The sequence below is a fragment of the Amblyomma maculatum genome, chromosome 11 (genome assembly GCF_055883805.1).
Source record: "Amblyomma maculatum isolate TAMU_Amacu chromosome 11, ASM5588380v1, whole genome shotgun sequence".
Taxonomy (NCBI): Eukaryota; Metazoa; Arthropoda; class Arachnida; order Ixodida; family Ixodidae; genus Amblyomma; species Amblyomma maculatum.
The window spans coordinates 40955145-40980001 of record NC_139354.1 but is presented as its reverse complement, the minus strand read 5'-3'; the positions used below and the strand labels follow the sequence as shown (position 1 = coordinate 40980001).

Here is a 24857-nt window from a genome sequence, read left to right as displayed (position 1 = left end):
TCCCAGTTATTTCAATTTCATAACCGGGATCTGCGATTACTACCTCTCCTAAACAGACGTATTTGCCTAACACTGCCGTGCTTTACTGCCTAATGCAGGCTGGTCTTCCCTCCCAACGCTGTTAAACAATACTTAAGTCTTCTGCATGTAGATTTTCCGGCCTACATTCCTGCTCTTTTTGTGTAGGTTATGAATTCTTCTTTACACTTTATATCCCCTGAGTTACTTTGCAGTGCAACGTCATCAGTGGATCGCATATTACCTAGGTAGTCTCCTTCCACCGTTATCCCTAACTGCAGCCTTTCCAAATCTCTGAACACTTCGCTCTCAGCAAGCTATGAATATTATTGGGAAATAGTGTCTCCTTCACTAACCCCTTTCTTTATAAGAATTTCGTTACTGTCTTTATGCAGAACTACGATTGCTGCGCAGCCACTATAGATGTCTTCCAGTGCTTTTAAATGCGGCTTGTCTTCACGATGATTTCGCAATGCCTCAGGGACTGCCGAGGTTTCTCTTGAGTCAAATGCAGTCTCTTCATCAATGAATTCTGTGTATTGAAAACCCAAGGCCATGTCTCACCGCGCGACGCCAGCGCCGGGCCTCCCTTGGCGGTGAGACGTCGAGGCCGCGGAGGCTTTGACTGGAAAAGAACGCGGCGGGCGCTGCCGGCCTGGCGCCAGCGGTCGCATTAGTAGCTCGCGCGCGTACGCGCTATTTAGTCCGAGCAGAGAGTAGGAGGGGAGCGGCGCCTGGCACACGCTTTCTCTCAGTAAATGAATTTGTACGAAAAGTTAATAACACTTGATTTAGTAGCTCTCCATTCAAGGATGCTAGTCTCCTTGCCAGCTGTCAAGGGTGAGATGAGAGGTGAAAAGGCTGATGGTTCGTTCGAAAAGTGGAAGCTGCTATTGAATTAAAAATGAACTGTTAACTGCCAGAAAGGATTCCTCGTTGGTTCCGAACTGACCAATTGATTTTACCAAAGCCCTGTATTTATATCATCAATGTTTTCCCGGCTCGCGAGCAATTGCCCTACTGGTGCACGAACTTTAATTCGTTACAATTTAAATGAAGGCCACCGCAACTTCGTTTTGCAAATCTGCGTAAGTTCAAGCTTTGTAATGGAAGCTTTCGTCTCGAAAGAAAAACTCTAACTTTGAATGGAATGATCTTGCCCGCTCTGATTAAACAAATGTGATCTAGCGTTGACTTTTATCGCACTCTTAAAGGTGCTATTTGCTTCCCAACCTTTCCTCAGCAAATGCTAACTTTGTTAGTATCCTTGTGCAATCCTCAGAGAGCGTCAGAGAGCGGATGCAAAGAGCCCTACAGCACTAAAACCTCTTATAAATTTTCTTAACAACGTTGCGCATGTGTTTGCTCTCTGCTACTTACGCGCATTCATCGCGTGCACTAGACTAAACCCATCGGCACTGAACTCTGCGTTTTAGCAGCCAGTTGTGCACCAGTATAGCCCATATTCTGAAAACATTCAGGTTCAAGCATGGCGTGAGAGCCGAAATAGGTGCGACAAGCTTCGTCGGAGCTAGCTTCCCAGCTTAGCTTCGAATCTAGCCTACCTTTTCAGAGCGTAAGCATTCCACTGCCTCATGAACAGTTCAGCGGTTAATATGTCTACGTATGGAGAACGCATGTCGCTTGGCTTCAAGGGCTTTTCAGTTCATAGATACCACTACCACAGAAAAATGCCTTCAGTGCGCAATTAAATATCATCCCAAATAGAGCACTATTGCTTATACATTGATGTATATGAAAAGAAATAAAGTATGAACTTCATGCTCGACACCGCAGAACGCCGATCGAGTGCGCCATTGCATGCTTTGATTCGTAGTGCGTATAGAGCGTTCAGTATTTCGAGCATATGATAATAAATAGATTTCGATGCAGCCGGAAAGAAAAGCAAGGTGTCCGTGAGCTTTCCGACGTTATGCGTTCTAAAAAACCCACTGCGGTCGAAATTTCCAGAGGCTTCAATTACGCCATTTCCCATAGCCTGAGTCGCTTTGGGACACTAAAGCCCGTAAAACAAACCAACTAACCAACCAAAAATTAGGGGACAATTAGGCTCTCCCGTTATGGGCATGACACGATAATGTTTCAAGCACGCACGCACGCACGCACACACACACACACACACACGCACACACACACGGCGGGTCTTTTACACGTTTTATTTATTTTTTTCTATTTATTGTTATTTATAAACCTAAAGTTAGCATCGGCGAACACTAGTTGTCCATATTCTAAGCAGTTTGACACCTCTCAATGCAGTTTTATATTTCATTACTTGAAATTATTATCTGTCACACATTTTCACATTTGCATTACATATTTTACTTAGCATCACGAAGTACTTCCGTTGTATTCTCAGCATATAACTCATTACAACCACATCTTCATTTTTTCATCTCTTTTATTACTTTCAGTCTCACATTAGTTACATTAATTTCATAAACTCGCCATCGCCTCTTACTAGAAATCAGTCAACCACCAGAAGCACAAACTACAATGGTAGCTTTTTACGGAGCCCTCGAATATTTCCGATATGTGGTGCGGCTACTACTACTACACTGGTGGCTTTTCGAGCGAACGAGCTGTATAAGCTTTACCTTAAAATGACTACCGCAAATGATTTCGAAGCGGCCATCGCGCCCAGTATCTACCATAGTTATCTAATGTCTGCTTCGGAGAGAACACATTCCCAACGAACTTTGAGACCTTATTCACATTCAATTTACCGAAAATAAGTCCAACAAGCAGATTTTCCTCTAGCCGCGCCTCTGACGGTACACTGCGACGCACCGAAGATGCGGCGCGAGAGCTCTGGACGCGCTCGGAAGGGAAAGGAAATGTGGCAGTGCTAAGAGAACACGCGGCTGGCACGGGCCCGATATTCCCAGTTTCTATTTTTCTGCCCTATAAGGCGGTTCGCTTCAGAAGCAGCAGCGCCCCCGCGCGGTTCTTTGGAAGCCTATAAGGGCGGTTATATTTCGAGCATTTTTTTTTATTACCTCGTTGAAGGTATGGCATGGATGGTATGGACATGATCGATGATATAGTACCCTGTCCGAAAGACTGCTTGAACCTTTACCTGATTGAAATCTAAGGTTCTCCTGATTCTGTTACCGATTACCTTAGTAGATACCTTGTACGTAACAGATCGTACGCTATTTGGTCTTAAATGCTTATGTCTTTATCGTCCCCTTTTTGTGAACAAAGATAATTTTACCGTTCTTCTATGATTACGATACCATCGATGACACCAAGCATTGCGTATACAGGGCGGCCAGTTTTCTTAGAACCCTTATGCCCCCGTCCTTCAACAAATCTGTAGTTACTTGATTCTCTCCAGCTACTTTGAACAGTTTCTTAGTTTCTAAAGGTATCTTGCCCTCGTCCGTCATCACTGCAAAGAACGTCTGATTACTTTTCATTATTGTCAATCTCATAATTGTCCTGACTACTACTATGTCGTTACGTATAGAACTCCTCGGCCTCTTGGGGCCCAATTTAAGAACGCTCCATGACTTACGTCTTAACTTCCGCGACGAGCCCTCAATGCTTCCTAATCTCAATGAGGCGTTTAAGGCAAGTGCCTAATTTTGGATCCATCCTTAGCGGCTCCTTGGTTAAGAAGGCAATCCGAGCGACGAGGAGCCGCTGGTATGCGTCTTCTACCAATAATATCCCGAGGAATATACCAAGGAATATAGAATATACTGAAAAAATCACAGCATAAAAACTTTACTGTTTATTCAGTTAGCAGCAACAGCGGACGAGCATACCAATGCTACACTCGGGTGAGCAGCGGAAGGGAAAAGCCGGGCTTTTCAGCCGAGCAGCCTGTTTTTGCAGCCGCCGTCGGTGAGGCATGCCTCGGGTGACGTAGCGGTGGCGCTGTGGCTTATCGATAAGGCAATCCAGCGTGTGGCTGCGTTACGCTGGGACGGACGCATGATAACAAAGAGGAGGCTGCGCGGAAATATGCGCAGTGTGTGTCGCCACAACTTCCTTATTTCGAACAACTTGTACCTATTGGTTACCTTTGATAGCTCTGCCTGTTGTATCCTGTCTGTTGGGCTGGAGGCTTTATTATTTTTGCCTTTCTTATTAAAACCTAGCATGTGCTTATATAATTTTTCGATATCCTATCACTCCCCGACTTCCAATTTCTACCGCGCCCTCAGTGATGATATGTCTGAAGGTATCGTTCATCGCCTTTAAATTATGGTCGCCATCCTCGGTTAAACTGCATAATTATTTTGTAGCGAGATCCTGAATTCATCTTCATTCCCCCTTATCCCTCTATCTTTGATAAACTCCTTCCTTACTAATAACATTCTTTCCCTCTTCAAACGTAACCTAAAACAAGACCTTACCCGCCTGTGGTCACTGCGTCAAACCTTTCCGATTACCTCTACATCCATGGTTACCTCTAATGCCATGGTTAGAACACAGTGAGAAGTTTATTTCAGTTTTATTCTCCTCACTAGGGCTTTTCCATGTCCTCTTCCGGTTCTTCCGATGCAGGTTAGTATCGAAACTTGTTTTGTTGAAGTATGCGTAGAACATTTTTCTTGTACTTTGTCATTGGTTATAACCAATGCTCTTTAGAACCGCAGCTAGTGCACTTTGATTTGAAATATGTCTCTTGTGCTTGCTACAATTAAATGGTCTTCACCATGTAAAATTAAAATATATAAATCAATTTGTAAAGGTCATGTAAAGCTATTGTGAAATGGTTCAACCAACAAAGCAAGCGACAGTAGCCAGCTCGGATCGGAAGCCTTTTTTGTGTACAAAACAAAGACATGCGCTAGAACTAAACGATGTCTTTACGACTGCTTCAATCCTAAAGATATAAAGATGAAAGAATAAATAAAAAGAAATACCATTAAGAATAGAGAAATCACTTTGAGTAATTGTTAGATTTCCAGACCACTAGCAAAATTATGTCAATGTAAACGATTCGTTTTTATTTATAAGCACTATGTTATAGTGGCTCTGATCTGAAATATCAAAATAAACCATTTATGTAGGAAGATTTGTAGAAATCGCCTGTCATTACCTTTGCAAAAAGAGCTGTGAAACTTTTTGTGAAATTTTCCGTTTCTCCATTAAATTGCTTTTCGTAAGATGAGTCGTACCACACTCGGACTTTCACATGAACGCCTTTGCCAATTTCTTCCTCTGGTCTGCGGTCTGCAATATAAAATAAAAACATATTCATAGCATTTGCGGAGCGCATTTCACAACTCGTCAAATTTCACGACCGCTCCTCTCTTAAAACTGAGTCAAAGCTTCAAAAAAGTGCCTGCCAGCGATTTGGGCGAGAACAACCTTGTTTACCTTCGCACTTGGCGTTAAAAGATCCGAACATTACCAACACTTCTGTCAGCTTCTCGCGAGCGCTTATGTTTGGCGAAGACTTGTAGTAGTATTGGGTGCTATCCAATCAGCTCGGTGTCATCGATAATCGCCTTTTATACTGGAGGAGCCAATAGTAATTCCTTTCAAGCGATCATTTATTCAAAGCGCTAACAAAGCTGATATTATTGATATGAAGTATCATTCCGCAGCCGCGTGGTTTTTTTTTGGCGGAAAAAAAATACATTCTAATATTTTATTCGTATGTAACGCAACGACAAATGCCTGAATCATAATGAGGCATAGGGGTGCGAAAACATAATCCTTTGAAACCAAATCGTATGCAAGTAGCGTAATAAAGCCCGAATAGAATATCAATCGAGTATTTTCCGGCAGTGGTAGCGGCTCTGAAGTATTAAGGAAGATGGACAAAGGCTTCCGCAACGAAACAATCTATTTCTTTGACTTGCGCCCACAAACAAATCTAAACCTCAGTGGCGATAAGAACAAGCAACCTTTTCGGCAGACCTCGATCAACATATTGGTGCAACTCTCGCATGTGCTCAGTTAAAAAAATCCATCGTAACTTCAAGATAAGGCGCATAAAGCAAATTCACAACTATAGGGCAAAAATCAAACTTTGCTGAAATTATTTAAAATGAAACTGGTAGCGTCTTGTGTCGCCAACAAATAAAGCCAAGGGCCTGAGACCTAAAACGTAAAATGGGTTTACATGTCAATCAAGTACATTCAAATATTTACTGAAGTATGCTCATAATTTATAAATAAAAACATCTTTCACAGCAGCTTTTTGCTTCTTCAAAAGTGGGCTAGCTCTGAACATAAAAAAGGGGGTTGGTTTTTCTGATAAGTACTCGGGGCGCTAGCCTGGCTCATCGTTAGCCTTTTGTGTGAACATTTCGGATCAAGAGAAACAAGAGGAAACTCTTGCACTGCAGATGCTTTGAGCTGAGTCCCGCTTCAAATGTCGAAGTATAGGAGTAAGCCACAACAAAAACTTTTGATAGGCGACAGCATGGTGTATATCTTGAAACGAATACCTAATCTGCGCCGATGTTACCAAAGCGGAGATTCGAAACTCGAAACTATATAGCCAACAAGCAGCCCCTCTGCTCGGTCAGTGACGGCTACCAAATATCCTTTCGCTGCGAGAAGGCGGGGAGGAAAGGCGGGCTGACGCCGGGCAAAGACCTCGGAAGCTCTGGCGTGGGAAAGACGCGGGCAATTGCTGTGCGTTCTAGACGCTTATCGCACTATATCCGTATTCGCGTTTTTGAAAAGGTTGCATTTTTTCGTGATCTGGATGTCTGGCCCAGCCCGGCTTTCCCGAGAGAGATGTAAATTGGCCCGGTCAATCGGCCCGCAGGCCGGGTCGGGTATGGACTTTCGGGACGGCCGGAGCCCGTACACAGCTCTAGTACCACTTGCGGGGCACGTTTTTCTACGTAGAGGTTTTATTACCCTGAAGCTAAATTTCTACTTTATTCTGTATGGGGACTTTGGAAAAGGTCAATCTAATTTCATGCCACTATGTCCCAGATTAGTGGCCGCGGAGGTCTTTTTCTGAGGCATTGGCATTCACAAAATCCCATGAACAGTGTAGGACGTGCGTGCAATTGTGAGACAAGTGACAATGTTTCCTCTTAACGCGAAGAGTGCGAGTGAAGACAAGAAGGTGAACAGTTGGCTTATAAGAGACACATATTGAATTTCGTTAGAAGGTTCGTAGAGACAACACGCTAGGGGTATTTTTAGGTGAGTCTTTCCTTTTCATGAGGGCTCTGTTATATATAAATAATTAGGCTAGTCCAAAAAGAACTTTTCGAAAGGATGAAAAGGAATTGGCTGGCCGGCAGCCTAGTCTGGCTGCAGCGCAGGGTTGAAATTTGGAGCAGCCCAACGGAAGTGGTGTCTGAAGGCTCCAAGGAGGTTGCCCAATTATTCTCGTCCTGCGGCTGTCATACAGGATCTCGTGCTAGGCCTTCTACAACAGCCAGACTTGCAGACGACTTTACATCAAACTCCCGGAGGACAATCCTGCATTGAAAAATGTGGCCGGAAAGCCTTGTTCCAACACAGTGTACCGTGATACGTGACAGCTAGATGGCAGTGAGACAATCGTTCTCGTACGTGTAAAGTTTGTTTTGACCATCCAGAGGCAGCGCGGCGAGCGTGCACGGTAAACGTCTTCTATCCGCAGTATTCCTGAATAAGGGACCCACTCGATATCTATATTAATATTGAACATCGTACGCTTTTCATCGAAATGCCTAAGGACAGGAGGGGACATTAAACGACTGGCAGTTCCTCCAAGGCTTCCGCTTCCGGCTTTCGCTGTGTTAATAGCCTGTCGGTATTTGCCAGCAAGTTCAGATTTGGTTAGGCTGGTATTCGGAAATACTATCACTTCATCAAAAATCTGACTGAAGCTTTTTTTTGTTGGAAAGCTTGGATATTATGCGGTAGTAACAGCTCTATATGGGTCTTGGTGAACTCTCTATTTTGTTTTGATGTGTCCCGTGAAAGAAGGCTGATGCGTTTTGTGCTTCTAAAGAGGACTGGTGAAGATGGGCAATGATGTGCGACTCAATTCCTCACTCATGTTCATTAGCAGCTATCAAGCTTTTCGATTTAAGAAGCGGGTACTCGCTCCTTTGATGAACATACTTCTCGGTACATCTCCGGCTGTTAATACTCGTCTTTACAACAATTAGGTAGTTCCTCGGCGCCATTTTCTGCGATCTTATAGTGAGCTCTACCCACAGGGACATCATGGGCTCCACTGGGATAGGAACACTTTCACTCTCATTCAGCATATTAGGCTTTTATAAGAGGTTGATTGATTATTTGCACTCTTATCAAGGTAGTCCATGCAGGAGAATCATGGTGACAGGATACGCATTCTTCGAGCAGCGATTATCGCGCACTAAAAACAGGGTTACCTCCAAAAACTTTGAGTACTCAGTTTGCGTCGCCCAGATGTGCTCCTGCATCTCACTTCTGGGGACCATACCTTTCACACAGCCTCTGCAACCAACATCAGGGTAGCCTGATATATAGTTCCTTCCTTTAGCCGCTCCCATTTTTTATCCCGTACACCTCAGCCCTACGGAATTCCGGGAGAGAAAGGTGAAACTTATCAGCCCTTTGTAATACTTCAGTCGTTATGTGAAGCGCACTGAACGTTCTGATTCTACGAGGCAGAAGGGATCGTGTAATTCGGTAGTCCATTATCGTCCACGCAGTCTTTTCATCCATTAGGACTTAACGCTTGGCGTTTTCATACACATCGGCCTTCAAACATCTGCAGTTTTCGAAAGCTTTTACTGCACAGGAAATATGCCTCTCTTTGGGTGTTAGTCATACGATTCATCACTATTTTTCAAGTGCTTGTGCTGGGGACTTCTGTGCGAATGATCACGCACTTGATCTTTCTGGTTCCTCTGCTGAGCAGCTGCCAGTAATGAGCACTGATCTACGTTACGTGGCTTTCGGCACACCTTCGACAGCTCAGCTGCTTGGCGATAATTTGTTAAAATATAATACTACATTCCTTGTCTCTCCGCGAATAATTCACAATCAGCAGTAAATATTATTGTGAAATCAATTACACCACTTCGCTTTGTCTCCTACGCGGACTTTATTGCTTGCTGCTCGCTTCGCTTCTGCTTTTGGTACCATCCGCACATCATCGCAATACAGCGCACTAGGAACATTCGCCATAGACCGCACGTCAGAGTCAAGTTACCTACTTCTGCCAGTCCGATAATTGGCGGCAAGGCGTCCTTCTGTCGATATCATGGCTTCCCACACTTGCTTCATGATGTGTGTGCGTGCATACGCTATACTCGCAGCGTCTCGTCGTTGCCTTACTGCCCTTCGGCCACTGCATGAACAGCGCACTCGAAAATTATGCATTCCGTCCGAGCCCTTCTTATATTAGCACATCTGCTTCATTTATTGTCAGCCTTGCTTTCTCGCCGGCGTATTCTGTTATTGCCATACCATTGTGCCTTCCATGTTCGTGGTATGGTTACTTTTGTACGCAACCTCCTGTTGTGTGGTTTCGCTGCCTCATGCTTTCTGCCATGCCACATCACAATTATTCGTTCTCTGGGTGGAGCATGGCCGTTATACGATGAAGTGGGTATTTCAGCCATTAGCATGTCGACATCGCCCCCATGAAAATGACTATAGAGAGCAAAGCAGGCAGTAAATTCTGTCGAGCGCGGGTGTGAAGCATGGAAAGCTGAGAATGCCTGTCAGCAAATAAAACTATTTGCTTCTCGGCTGGTAAGGCATTGTCACGCGAGTGAACGCTGTACGTTGCAATAAACGTAGCCCTAGCTGTGCCTGTCCTTTTAGGTTTTATGTAGATGCTTCACCCCGAAGGAAAAACAAGGACACCAGTTGCAGTGGCAAAGTGCCGCTAGCGTCCTGATGTCATCTATGAAACTTTCATCGACCACAGAATAATTGGTGCCTGCGCCCACCTAAGTACCGATATGATCATTGGATAGCAATTTCAAGTCGGTTGTTTGCATCTTTGCTTTCGCGTTGTTTTCAGATTCCTATCCCGGCTATAGCGTTCCCTGTGACTGCTCCTGAGGCACGTTGTGCCATTTCGCTGGTAAGCTAGCCTGTTTCAAGTCAGATCACTTCGCGCTCGCAGAGTAGTGTTGGATCTGTTGGTGTAATTAAGCAGCATGATCTTGGTCGCTTAATTTCGGTCGCTTCTCTTACGAAAATCATGGAATCTAGAGGTTCCTGTGTTAAGTTATCCTTGTGAGTGATTGGAGACCCTCCCCACATAGCCAGAGTGTAGATTCAGGCCGGTGACGCAAATATTGTGCTGACCGGTGATGGGCAGCACGACAGGTGGCTTGAAGATTTGTGGTCTAAGCTAAATATATTGTTACTTAGCTGTATTCGCTGTTCGTGATGAGGATGAACAAGTGCAAGAGACTCCGAGAAGACGACGACACTGAGTGTTGTGAAAACGGTGCCCTCATCAACGTTAGTTGTGCGGACATCTTTGGGACTAAATCTTCCACGAAACATCTCTTGGTGGAGGTGAATCTATTCGATACCCTGTCACAAGCTGGATCTCCGCAGCGGCCGCCACATCGGAACCACCATGATGACTACCGACGCCTCTACCTCTACAGCCGCCGCACCTGCTGTTGTAATGGCCCACCCCTGTGATCCCGGAACCTTCTGCGGGACCGACGACGTCGACGTAGACGACTTGCTAGCCCTATACGAGCGCGTGAGCAAGCACAACAGGTGGGATGCAACACTCGAACTCGCGAATGTAATATTTTACTTGGCTGGGACCACGCGGGTGCGGTTTGAAACCCACGAAGACGAGCTAACATCTTGGGATATTTGCAAACAGCAGCTGCACGACCTATTCGGAAAGCCTATTGGCCGCTACATTGCCGCCAAAAAAGTGCTCGCCTCTGGGGCCCAAACGTCTACGGAGTCTTATCTCACTTACATCCAAGACCTCCTGTCTCTAGGCCGCAAAGTCGACCAAGGCATGCCTGAGGAGGATAAAGTCGGCCATATAGTAAAAGGCATTGCCGACGATGCTTTCAACCTCCTGTTGTGCAGGGATTGCTCCACCATGGACTCTGTGCTACAGGTGTGCCGACGTTTCGAGCAGGCGAAACAGAGGAGCATATCTCACCGTTTTGACCGGCTGCCGAACACGGCTGCTAGCTCCTCCTGTATCGATATCCCGACTCCTCGACCGCCTGCTAACGACAGCACTTTGACACGAATTGTCCGCCAAGAGCTTGAGGCAATGACTCCCGCGGCCTCGCTGTCGCATACATCCGACAACACCCTGGCTACCATATCACTTATTAATACTGTTGTTCGCCAAGAGGTTGCGAATTTGGGCCTCCTTCTACCGGCACCACCGACACCACGGATTCAGGACCTGCCCCTCCAGTAATTGCTGCCACCTCAACCAACGCCGGTTTCTCGCCCCTATATCGTTACCGCAACCCAAATGAATGGCGTACCCACGACAATCGCCCCATCTGTTTTACTTGTTCTCGCGTTGGCCACATTTCCCGCCACTGCCGTAGTCGCTGGTACACGCCATCTCGTCAGTACACCTACGTTGACCGCCGCGGAGACTATGCCCCTCGCTATTCCCCACCTTGCCTCGACCAGACCCTTGCTGACCCCGGTTCCACTGTCCGTGCTGCCAACCGTTCACCATCCCCGCAAGCACGACGTTCGTGTTCTCCTCTTCCTCGCCGCAATTCGGCACCGTCATATTCTGGCCACGTACCGGAAAACTAGCCAATGCAGCTCACGGAGGTGACGCTGCATTTATGACCCGGACTGAAAAACCTCTGTTGACCCCTGCCCTACAAAATAACCGTATCGACGTCCTTGTGGCTGGAGTTCCTGTTTCTGCTCTAATTGATACAGGCGCCCAACTATCCGTTCTCAGCTCCTCATTTCGCCGTCGCTTCAAGAAAGTCCTTACGCCAGCCGTCTCGTCCACAGTTCGCGTCGCCAATGGCAGCCCTGCTGCCGTGGTTGGCATGTGTACGGCACGAGTTACAATTGCTGACCGTCATGCCCCAGTGTTGTTCACCATCCTACATGAATGCCCCCACGACGTTATCCTTGGCATTGATTTCTTAACAGCCCACTCTGCCCTTATTGACTGATCTAGCGGCCTACTTCGCTTGGACCTTCCGCTCTGCTCTGAAGACCCCTCCTGCTCACCCCGACTTCGATCAGCACAATTTAGCCGCCTTCCTCCTCAAACTGCCGTTTACATCCCTATGTCGCCATTTCCACCCGTCCCAGATGGCGACTATCTCGCTTGTCCCATCACTGATGTCATGCTGCAGCGGCACGTCACCCTTCCTCATCTAATTGTGCACATCTCCCAGAACCGCACCACTCTCCCAGTCGTTAACTTCAGCTTTTCAACTCATGTACTGGCCGAGGGAATTTCATTAGCTTCGCTGTCACCGATGACCGATTGTGGCATTTCAGCTCTATCTACAGGTCATACAACTGCCGTCCCTGCCAACACCCCCTCGTCGTTCACATCGCGCCCTGATCCGCTTAACAGCATGATATCAGCTGATCTGCAACCTGAATTCGCCGCTGATTTACACAAGCTTTTGTTTACCTACAGTGACCTTTTTGACTTCGGCACCCGCCCATTGGGTCAAACGGCAGTTGTAACCCACCGCATTGACACCGGAGACGCCAGTCCTATCCACAGGCGGCCCTATCGTGTTTCGCTTGCCGAGCGACGCGTCATTCAAACGGAGGTCGAAAATATGTTAACGAACGACATAATCGAGCATTCCAGTAGCCCCTGGGCATCCCCTGTCGTGTTGGTCAAGAAGAAGGATAACAGTTGGAGATTCTGCGTTGACTACCGTCATATGAATAAGATAACCAAAAAAGATGTATATCCTCTTCCGCGCATCGACGACGCGCTTGATAGTTTGCACGGAGCCAGCTACTTTTCATCCATCGACCTTCGTTCCGGATACTGGCAGATTTCTGTCGACGAGAGAGACCGTGAAAAGACAGCGTTCATCACCCCTGACGGCCTCTATCAATTTAAAGTCATGCCTTTTGGCCTATGTAACGCCCCTGCAACTTTCGAACGGATGATGGACTCATTGCTGCGCGGCTTCAAGTGGACGACTTGCCTTTGTTACTTAGACGACGTCATTGTTTTCTCGTCCACTTTTGACAGCCACCTCTCTCGCCTTTCTACCATTCTCGAGCTATTCCCCCGCGCCGGCCTTCAACTCAACTCAAAGAAATGCAGTTTCGGCCATCGGGAAATCAAAGTGCTTGGTCACTTGGTTAATGCTTTCGGTGTTCAGCCTGACCCTGACAAGATACGTGCCGTTAGAGATTTTCCCACTCCGCGTTCATCCAGCGATGTCCGAAGCTTCATTGGCCTATGTTCCTATTTCCGACGATTCGTCCCGAACTTCGCAGTCCTTGCTCGTCCGCTCACCCAACTCCTCAAGAAAGACGTTTAATTCTATTGGGGGCCAGAACAAGTTGCAGCTTTCTCAGAGCTTATTGCTGCCCTAACTACTCCACCGGTCTTGGCCCACTTCAACCCTTCCGCCAATACTGAACTCCGTACATACGCAAGTGGCCATGGAATAGGAGCTATTCTCGCTCAGCAACAACACGGCCGTACAAGGGTGATTGCGTATGCCAACCGCCTGCTCTCAACACCCGAACAAAATTATTCTATTACAGAGCGAGAGTGCCTGGCGCTTGTCTGGTCTATTACGAAATTCCGCCCTTATTTGTTTGGCCGCCATTTTACTGTGATAACAGACCATCATGCCTTGTGCTGGCTTTCCTCTCTCAAAGATCCTACTGGCCGTTTGGGGCGCTGGGCGCTACGATTACAAGAATACACCTTTTCCGTCGTCTACAAGTCCGGCCGGCTTCACCAAGATGCAGACTGTTTGTCACGTCATCCCGTCGACTCCCCTAGTCCTACAGACTCTGACGATGATGCATATGTCTTATCTGTCTCCGCCTTTGCCAACATTGCCAAGGAACAGCACCTAGATCCTTCTCTGCATTCCATTATCCTCCGTCTTACCGCCGACCGCCCTGACCCATCTCTCGCCTCATTTGTGCTCCACGAGAACACCCTATACCGACGTAATATGCGACCAGATGGCACAGACCTTTTGCTCGTCATTCCACAACACCTGCGTTCCACCATCCTTCAACAGTTCCATGATGCTCCCACGGCTGGCCACTTGGGTGTCTCTCGCACATACGACAGCCTGCGCCGACGTTTCTACTGGCCGCGGCTCTACCGCTCTGTCCAGCACTACATTGCCGCGTGTGAACTGTGTCAGCGTCGGAAGAAGCCCACAATTTTGCCTTCAGGTCATATGCAGCCGATACCCATACCAACTGACCCATTTTCCCGTATAGGCGTTGACCTCCTTGGTCCCTTTCCAGTTTTCACCTCGGGGAACAAATGGATTGCTGTCGCCACCGATTACGCTACTCGGTACGCTATTAACCGAGCCATCCCGACCAGCTGCGCCACAGACGTCGCAGACTTCCTTCTAGAAAATGTAATTCTTCATCATGGTGCTCCTCACGAACTACTAACTGACCGTGGCCGCTGTTTCCTGTCGCGAGTGGTTGACGAAATTCTCCGTTCGTGTTCCGTCCGCCACAAATTCACCACCGCATATCACCCCCAGACCAGCGGCCTCACGGAACGTCTAAACCGTATCCTCACAGACATGCTGGCCATGTATGTGTCTGACGACCATCGAGATTGGGACGTTCATCTCCCCTTTGTCACATTCGCCTACAATTCATCTGTCCATTCTACCGCTGGATATTCCCCATTTTATTTATTATTTGGCCGACACCCGTTACTACCCTTCGACAACTCTCTACCTGCGGCAGACGCCACCAGTACTTACACCAGTGATGCCGTCACCCGCGCTCATGATGCCCGCCGGATAGCTCATGCCAGGCTCTCTGCATCCTAAGACTCAAAAGATCCGGTACGAAAGCCGCCACCGTGATGTCCACTACACTCCTGGATCTCTCGTTTTGCTGTGGCTCCCGTGCCGTCGAGTGGGCTTGTGTGAAAAACTTTTGCCCCGTTACGCTGGCCCTTACCGTGTTTTGCGCCCCGTGACCGACGTCACCTACGAAGTTGAATCTGTGGTTCCGAAGTCCACGTCCACAGCTCCAACCTCCGAAATAGTGCATGTGTCCCGTCTAATGCCCTATCATCAACGTTCTATTTCGCTAACATAGATCGCACCGGGAGTGTGCTTTTCCCGCGGGGGGGGGGGGGGGGGGGTAGTGTTACTTAGCTGTATTCGCTGTTCGTGATGAGGATGAAGAAGTGCAACAGACTCCGAGAACACGACGACACTGAGTGTTGTGAAAACGGTGCCCGCATCAACGTTAGTTGTGCGGCCAGCTTTGGGAATGTAAATCTTCCACGTAACAATATGTTTAATTACCGTGCTTCATAGGATGCGATCATGAAGCATCGATTGCAAAACCCCGTAGGCACTGATGAATGGTGCGGCCGGCGTGGTACAGTGGAACTACTTGTTTCTCTTAAAGGGAGTACGCTATTCTTAGGACTTTACATGAGTAGCCCACAGAGATACTAATGAATAGGCGACCTCTGAACGTCAATGATCACCATCGTACTGTCCGAAAGCATTATAGAAGTGATGGGATGGGCGGATATACGGGGGGGGGGGGGGGGCAGCTGGAGTATTTGGATGTTTCTCGCGTGCTCATGTTTCATTTCGGAAATACTGTGAGCCTTTATATGGCCTGTGGATGACAACAATCAAGCACTGATTCTCATAGTTTGCATCAAAATGTTTTTGGCATGTCCGGACCAGTTCTACGAAGGCGTGCCCTTTCGTAGCAGTACGCAGACACGGTTTGCTCAAGCAGCTGAATCTGCAACAGAATGGTTAGCTGGCTTGCTCTATTCGAATAACCCTTCAAACGTATTTAGTGACGCATTCTCGAAGCCTTTCCATGTCATCAGAACTTTAGTAAGAATAATCATAATTTTTTGCAAGGTTGTGGCTTCGAGGAATATTTGCCTTCGAAGAAATGAGTCAAGCCACATCGCTAGAAGAGAGAATGCATTCTTTTGTATCTTTATCACACGCTCCTTGGACTGAGACAGTTCACGGGGCTGAATAAGATTAGCAGCGAATATTGAGCGAGAGACTGCGACAGACTGACAAAGGTGTCTTCACGGTGTTAGGAATATTTAATTTCTAGAATGAGTTATACTTGGAGATAAAATTATCAGCTTGTTCATTGCGCCTATTTTGTTAAGTGGCTATACTAGCATGTTTTATTTTTGTACTAAGGAAGCTGCAAACTACTCACTCTGAATTGTCAAGGTTTTTCCTGACTGCCTCACTTCATAAGTGATAAGGACATAGTTATTGTCGGTATATTTATTTGAAAAATATAATATATCATAAATATTATTAGTTAGAAAATGCGCTTAAAACAAAAAGGGTAATCAGGTGTTGCCCACTGACCAGCTTAGAATAATTTCTTGGATATTCTGCCAATTGAGCCACTTTGGCGACTGGGTATCCTTTTACTTTCTCAGATATTTATATTCTGGTTAACCCAATCTTGAGAGCGTTGACCCCCCGTTATATCTCGTCCTCCGTAACATTCCCGATATGAGGACGTACCAGGTTGCTGCTGTGAATAAGAATGGCCATAAAAAGCCCTGTTAAGAAAACGTTGCCCACATCATAAATACCTAAGAGAGCAGAAGACTCAACGACAGCTGCAGAAGCCCGGTTGGTAGCGCACAGGACGCGAAATTTCGTGTTTTGTGTTTGAACATTGAAGGCAGCATAAAGATTGTTCGGTGGAAAAGGCGTCAACTTTGCCTTTTCCTTTACACAGCATTTAAAAGCAATGCTAAAAATTAAAGGGAACCTGATTTTAGATCTACGTTTAATGCAACAGCAATTGTCCCAATAAAGAAGTAATTACTCGCTGATAACCACCAAAGCCCCACCATAGGCGGCAGAGAAACACCATGCAGCTTTGCTGAGGCGGAGGGGCGCTGACCACTATCAGGGAAAAAGGTTGAACATCCACCATGCAATGCAGAGAAGTTCCTTTTGGGAGCACGAGGGATTCACGTGAAGTTCAACAAGGTTGATGACTGGGCACGTCGGTATGGGTTCATACTTAACCAGCCAAAAGACGAGACACAGCAAAGAGGAGGACAGGACAAGGCTGGACTATCAACTGAATGTTTATGATCGGAAAAAAACAACGAAGACTACTTCGGAAAAGCTCGCGCACAACCCAACCGGTGGAATGCAAGACATTGGGAAGAAGATGAAGACGAAAATTCAAAGCCAATTCAAAGTCAAGGCCTAACTAACGACTTATCTAAAAGGTCAAATTCCTTACAATGAAGGCTAACCGACGCCTTAGCCACACACTTGTCCTCGGCTTTAGCAATGTAAAATGCTTCAACCAACTCCCTGTAGAGTTGATTACCATTGCTGTAAACTACACCCGTATTATTGAAGTCAGGCGCACAAAGGGACGGGTCATGCTTCGACTTACACTCTCGGGATTGCACATGTAGCGCAAGATTGGAACTCGCCTTCCCTCCCAGTGAATTAGAGTGTTCCGTCAGGCGCACATTTAGACATCTGCCGGTCTGCCCGTAGTAGCACCTGCCACAATTCAACGGAATGCGGTAGACCACATTCTTTCTGCAGGTGGTGAACTTTTTCTTATGAGACACTGCAAGGGGCTCGACAGTGTACCTCGTGATAGTTTTCGTTGTGCAGTGTCTCATAAGAAAAAGTTCACCACCTGCAGAAAGAATGTGGTCTACCGCATTCCGTTGAATTGTGGCAGGTGCTACTACGGGCAGACAGGCAGATGTCTAAATGTGCGCCTGACGGAACACTCTAATTCACTGGGATGGAAGGCGAGTTCCAATCTTGCGCTACATGTGCAATCCCGAGAGTGTAAGTCGAAGCATTACCCGTCCCTTTGTGCGCCTGACTTCAATAATACGGGTGTAGTTTACAGCAATGGTAATCAACTCTGCAGGGAGTTGGTTGAAGCATTTTACATTGCTAAAGCCGAGGACAAGTGTGTGGCTAAGGCGTCGGTTAGCCTTCATTGTAAGGAATTTGACCTTTTAGATAAGTCGTTAGTTAGGCCTTGACTTTGAATTGGCTTTGAATTTTCGTCTTCATCTTCTTCCCAATGTCTTGCATTCCACCGGTTGGGTTGTGCGCGAGCTTTTCGGAAGGAGTCTTCGTTGTTTTCTTCCGATCATAAACATTCAGTTGATAGTCAAGCCTTGTCCTGTCCTCCTCTTTGCTGTGTACCGTCTTTCGGCTGGTTAAGTATGTTCACGTGAAGTGTTAGTGGCCACTACTGTCGCTGAGCCGTTGTGGAACCGGACAAGACGGGAAGGCGATGCCGCGTACAAGATGACTATATGATGGTGCTATGAGTACGTCCCCGTCAGTGATGTGGTCAGAAACAACAGTAAGCAGTTTTTCGCACTGAGGAGGCAAAACAGTATCAGCGGCGCAATGAGGGGATGATGTCGTTCAGAAAAGTCAGATGAAAAATCGCTGTCTGTCATATGGATAACACGGTCACCACAAGAAATTAACGCTGAAGCGGTTGACAAAAACGCCCATCCAAAAATCATCAGATGCGCACAAGGTGAGAGCACAGCGAACTGCACAGGATGGCGGATGCCGTCATTTTCGACACGGAGTTCAGGCCCATCATATGGGGTTGTCACTTTTCGCAAACGGTAGCACGAATCAGCGTGAATGACAGAAATTGCAGCCCCTGTATCAATCAAAGCTTCGACCGGTAAACCTTCAGCGATAACGGCAATCACGTTATACGGGCGATCAGGAGGACTTTTAGTAAGTTCGCAGAGTGAGTTTGACCTCCGGAAACTGCAACACTTAGTTTTCCGAATGGCGGACAGGGAGAGCGGTTGCGGGGCGGAGAGGGGAAACTGAGCGGCGGTATGGGGATGTGGACCGGCGTCGGGATACATGGTTCCCACGAGGCTCAGAAGAAGATACGGGAGGTGGGGAGGATCGTCGAGGTGGGCTTGGAATAGACCGGCATTGATAATATGAGGTTGAAGGCATGTCAGTTTCGAAGGCGTCGTAACCACGGCGCTCGTTCTGAAGGCGGCGACGACAGAAGCGGGATATATATCCTCTAATACCACAGTAATAGCAGACTGGTCGGGAGGGACGCCAGAGTGCATAATAGGGTGGTGTAGGTTGAGCCATCGCCATTGCATTGACATGATTGTAAGTTGGTGCCGGTCGGGGCGGTGGAACCAAAGAAGGGGGGACGCAGCGCTGTGCGCGTAGGTCGGCGCTGGGTGTATTGCACAAGGTTTGGATGTCATAGGGTGGCTAATGGTTGCTAACTCTCCTGTAATCATGTTGCGAAGAACGGCGTCGTTAGAAGGTGCGGAAAAATGATCGCACCTATGTCGACAGAAAGGATTGATGGCTTGGAGCTCCTCGCGGATGATTGCTCGAATCATTGCCCGCAGATCAAGGTCAGCAGAGGTTGGACCAGTTGCGAAGCCGGGCTGTAATCGAGAGGATTGCAGCTGGTCAAGGGGTTGACAGGTCGTTATAACTGAATCAACACTTGAAGGATTCTGGGCCACTAAGGTATGATAACCCATAGAATTGATTCCTTTTAGGACGTGGTGCACACGTTCAGGTTCTGTCATGGTGGGACTAATGCACCGACAAAGTGCAAGAACAGCCTCTATGTAAGACGCATATGATTCATCGGGACCTTGAAGGCGGGAAGCGAGCTTGTTTCTCGCGATCGCAGTCCGAACTGCCGGGTCGGCGAAGTATTGTCGGAACTGCTGTTTGAAAGTGGTCTAGATAGTAGTGTGGGGTTCGCGATTATTGAACCAGTTTCTGGCGACCACAATGAGATAAAACGAAACGTTGAGGAATTTTAAAGCGTCGTCCCAACGGTTATAGGCACTGCAGCGTTCATATGTGTCGAGCCAGTCAACGACGTCTTCGTCGCGACGACCAGCGAACAGCGGCGGGTCGCGTTGACGTGTGGCTCACAATAGGCTCACAATATTTGCAAGTATCCTAAGCGCATCAATAATAAAATTCCGCGCACATAAAGAAAATAAACAGCATTTCTAGCCTTACTCTACACCGAAACATGACGCTCAGAAAGAACTGTAAATTCTATTGCATTCCGATTGATCCATTATTTCGTTCTTGGTATTTCGGCACTTACTCTGCGAAGGAGGCATAAACAATGCGTTTACTTTGAATTGATCACATACCTTATTTTTAAGGGGTACGTATTTCACATTTGCTTGCGTGTCAGCACAGGTTTCTGTCCGCCGGCGGACAGAAACCTGTGCTTATTATTATTATTATTGCGCAGCGGCCGCTGCGCAATAATAATAAAATATATAATCAAGTTCCTATTAACATTGCCGTTGCCATAGGCTCTCCTCATAATGCCTCCTATTTACGTAAAGGCTGTTGATGGTACGTCTACTTTCATCATGCGGAACGCATAATGGCACCCTTGTCAACACTAAGCCGTCGTTTAATTGCAAAGGTAAGTATTGTAAACACTGATGGTCAATGAAATTAAACCCACCAGCATAACTAAACCTGGGGAATTTGCTACTTCTAACGAGAGGACGCGAATGCTATGAAGAACATTAAACGAACTCTTCATCTGCTGACTGAAGGGAATTTTTCTGCACCTTTAGGACATGCTTCATATCTGACAATTTGAATACTGAATTTCTCAAACAGCGCACAGTTTAAAATAAATATAAACACGAAAATCCACACCTGCCCAAATTACTGTCCCCTCTTCCTGACAGGATGGGAAAATAAATATGTACAAGTTTTTTTTTTTTTTACAACTTTACAGAGTGTCGCGCGATCACGTGTTGCTTTCAGGAACCCTTCTGAGAGAATTTGGAGCGTTAAAAAATTAAACCGCCGTACTTTTCATAACCTACAAAACATGATTTGACGCTGAGATATTTTTGAGGTCATCGCCAAAGCGCAGCCATGGGAAAACAAGTTCAGATTCCTACCCTAAATGAGCCACATATTGCTTGAAAACAATTTGCTAAATCAGTAATCAACGCGATCTTAGCTACTAAAATTGATGATCGACTTGATCATCGCTAATTACGTTCGTAGCCAGCTTACTGAAATACGCGACATCCCTTCTGCATACAAGTGCTTTTTATGAATGAGGTTAATCTGATTGAAATTTTTGCAGGTTCGAACACTTAATTGTAAATCATTGGACAAATTGATATTGTATAGCCGCTAAATATACAAGCGCGGAAGCCCGATTTGCCTCTCCATTCTCGCGATGTCCAGCTTAACAACATGCAATGCACTTCTGCACACGACGCAGAAAGGTAAATTTGGAACCGTAGGTTGAGGGATATTTAGGCTGCACCTTTAAGGGTAGAGGGGGGGGGTCAATATTCCCCTTGCCCGCATGAGGCGGCGAACACCGCCGCTCTCTCTTTCAAGAGAGCTCTCATCTTTCTCCTGGCCTCCTTCTCCCGGAGAAAGCGGGGGTGAGTGAACTGGCGTAATGCGAAGGGCGGCCCGTCCTTATAAGTCCCTCACATCTCGGCAGAAAGCATCTCGCCAATTCATCTCATCTCGGCAATTCAGGCCAAATTTTTCTGTAAAGCCACTTGTAGTGTGATTAGGTTTCAATCTAATGTAACTGGTATTGCAACCAGTGAGTTGGAGACTTCCTGCTGGTCTATGATTAAGCTTAGCTACAATGCATGCTACACAATGACGCCTCAGATGAGGGCATAAAATCTGTTATTCCGCGCAAATGAACAAGCCGCTTGATTTCGATATAAAGCCGCTAGATGGTGCATATTCGAGATCACCTAACTACTAGAATGTGCACTGGGACGCAATTTCCTTCGCTCTGCGCATGAAGAGGTCCCGGCAGATGTCGGCAACTACGCAAAGCGATTGCTCAAATCTCGATGGGAAGGCGAATCGCAGCCGCGTTAAGAGCACTGCTAGCCAGATGACCAGCTATTACTAGGCAAAGAGGGAGTTTGGCTCTCAGGGAGACAGACGCGGTCCTCCAGCGCAACTATGCACTAATCGACGTGATCGCGATACCCCGATCGGTCGTGTGCTCACATGGGTGGGGCAGCTTTAGGTCCCTGAGATGCTTTCTTCGCTGCAAGGTGAAAGATCCGAGATCGGGCCGAATCGGTGGACCTATGCCAACAATACTGTCCAGAGAAAGTACTTTCCGGAATGAATGTTCGCGGCGGGCCTAGCGCGAGCGCTCCTGCCCGCGCCACTGCCCGCTTCTTCTTCCTTGTCGTCCGTAACAATATTAAGGAAGCATCACCCGTCCGCGGCCAACAGAATGAAAATGGGCAATTTGCGCAAAATGTTCAAAGACAGCATTAAGAAAGCCAAAGCTCATTAAGAAAATGTGTCCTTTAAATATTTTATGCGTTCATCCGCAGGGACATTTTGCGCCACATTTCGCCAGAAAGGGCATAATTGGGAAGCATGCGCCTGAATAATGTCGCCACAACTGAAAAATCTGAAATTGAAAATGCCCTTAAACATTATTTTACTCGGTTATGACAGGTAATGATGCTTCAAAACAAAACTACGCTTTCATCACTACGAAGAAATCCAGTTTTTTGGTAACATTTGCACCGGAGATTAAGGCGCGCTTTCGCTATTACTGAACTTAGTTTGCAAGACGATGTCTGGTGGATATAGAATACCGAACTATTTTCTAATAAGGTATGTCGAATGGTATGCGAAATACCTGACAATCATATTTAACAAATCTCTGAAATGCGCCGACATCACACCCGATTGGGAATCCCCTATATCAAAACCCCTATGCCAAAAAGTACCGACCAGTCGCAACCTTCATGTTTTAGATCCATTTCATAGCTGCACATTTGCAGAAAAACCCTGGAGCATACTTTCACGTACACGGTGATTCAGGATGCCAAGGATAGCAGGGGATTAACAACTCCAGCGTGCAAATCGTCCATATGGGTCTCGCAGATTTGCCAACCAGCACAAATAGTGATGGTCTGTGACAACTTTAAATGGTCGGCCGCAAAGATAGGGGCGAAACTTCATAGTGGGCCACACGATCGCCAGGCATTCCTTTTCCGAGGTGGAGTAGTTCGTTTCAGCACGAGAGAGAGTGCGGATAGCATAGGCTAATACTCGCTCAATCCCGTCTTGATGCCGAACAAGGACCGCGCCAAGACAGATACTACTGGGTTTCAGTGTGCACCTCTGTGCCAGCCGCTTCATCGAAGTGCGCCAGAACAGGGGATGTTTGAAGGCGCTCGCGAAGCGAAGAGAAGGCCGTCTGCTGCTCAGAGTTCCACACAAAGGAGGTGTCCTTCCTTGTGAGGCACGTCAGATGTTCCGCAATCTGAGAAAAGTCCGCAATGAACCACCGATAATATGCGCACAGGCCGAGAAAGCGCTGAACTTCTCTCTTGTTAGCTGGAACGGGAAACCGTGCGACGGCGGCAGTCTTATCGGGATCCGGGCGCACCCCATCAGCGCTCACAACATGGCCAAGGAGCTTGAGTTCTGTATACCCGAAGTGGCATTTCTGGGGCTTCAGCGTGAAATCAGCAGAATGGAGGGCTTGCAGCACACATTGAAGGTGTTCGAGGTGTTGGTCAAATGTTTCGGAAAAAACAACTATGTCGTCCAAGTACACAAGACAGATCTGCCACTTGAGGCCAGTGAGAACGGTATCCATCATCCTTTATAATGTAGCTGGGGCAGAGCACAATCCAAATGGGAGTACTTTGAATTCTATATGCCATCTGGAGAAACAAATGCGGTTTTTTCTCGGTCTCTTTCGTCTACTTCGATTTGCCAATAGCCGCTTTTCAAATCTATAGATGAAAGATACTTAGCCCGCCGCAGTCTGTCCAGTGAGTCATCGATGCGCGACAACGGGGATACATCTTTCTTTGTCACATTATTCAATTTCCGATAGTAGACTCAACATCGGAGTGTGCCGTCCTTTTTGACCAGGACTACTGGTGAAGACCACGGACTTTGTGAAGCCAGCACAACACCATCATCCAGCATGTCCTGAACTTGCGTCTGGATCACTTCCCGTTCTTTGGCAGACACACGATAAGGCTGCTGTCGTATAGGGCGAGCGTCGTCATAAGAAATGATGCGATGTTGTGTGATGGGCTTTTGACGAACCTTCGAGGAAGAAGCAAAATATTGAATCCAGCAACAGTTGCTCGAAGACCCGCCGTTTCTCCTTCGACAAGTAGCAGTTAATGTCGATGTTGTCAAGAGATGGCTCAATAGTTTCGACTGCCGCGGATGCAAAACAGACCGGATCGTGCGTAACAGGGTGAGCGAAAGCGACATCAGTTCCCGGAAACAAGTGCCGGTGCTCATTAGAAACATTTGTGAGAAGGAGTGCAGCCCGGTCATTGTGAAGCGGCAATAAACTTCGAGCAGCGCAGATGCCTTGAGCAAGCAGGAATGAATGGTTCGCTTCCGCTACAGCATCGCCGGCACAGAAATCGTCACAGCAAACTTCCACAAAAACACTGCTTAATTCGCGGCGGCAGCGAGACGCTCTCGGCGGAAACGCGAAGTGCAGCATCGCACGGACTGCTACTATCTTATTCGGCAGATTACCCCATCGAAAATGTGACGAGTCTATTTCGCAGGTCGATAACTGCTTCATACTCTCGCAGAAAGTCAATGCCGAGAATAACGTCACGGGGGCAGTCACTCAAAACGATGAAACTAACGACG

General features: G+C 47.0%; 1 protein-coding gene across 1 annotated transcript in view; it reads right to left on the bottom strand.

Moving 5' to 3' along the window:
• Positions 1-24857, bottom strand: part of LOC146173625 (uncharacterized) — an 88453-nt gene that overhangs the window by 41407 nt on the left and 22189 nt on the right. The window contains exon 2 of the mRNA XM_084583445.1: positions 5093-5226. Coding sequence (XP_084439571.1) covers positions 5093-5226 — 134 coding nt within the window. The remainder of the gene's footprint in view (positions 1-5092; positions 5227-24857) is intronic.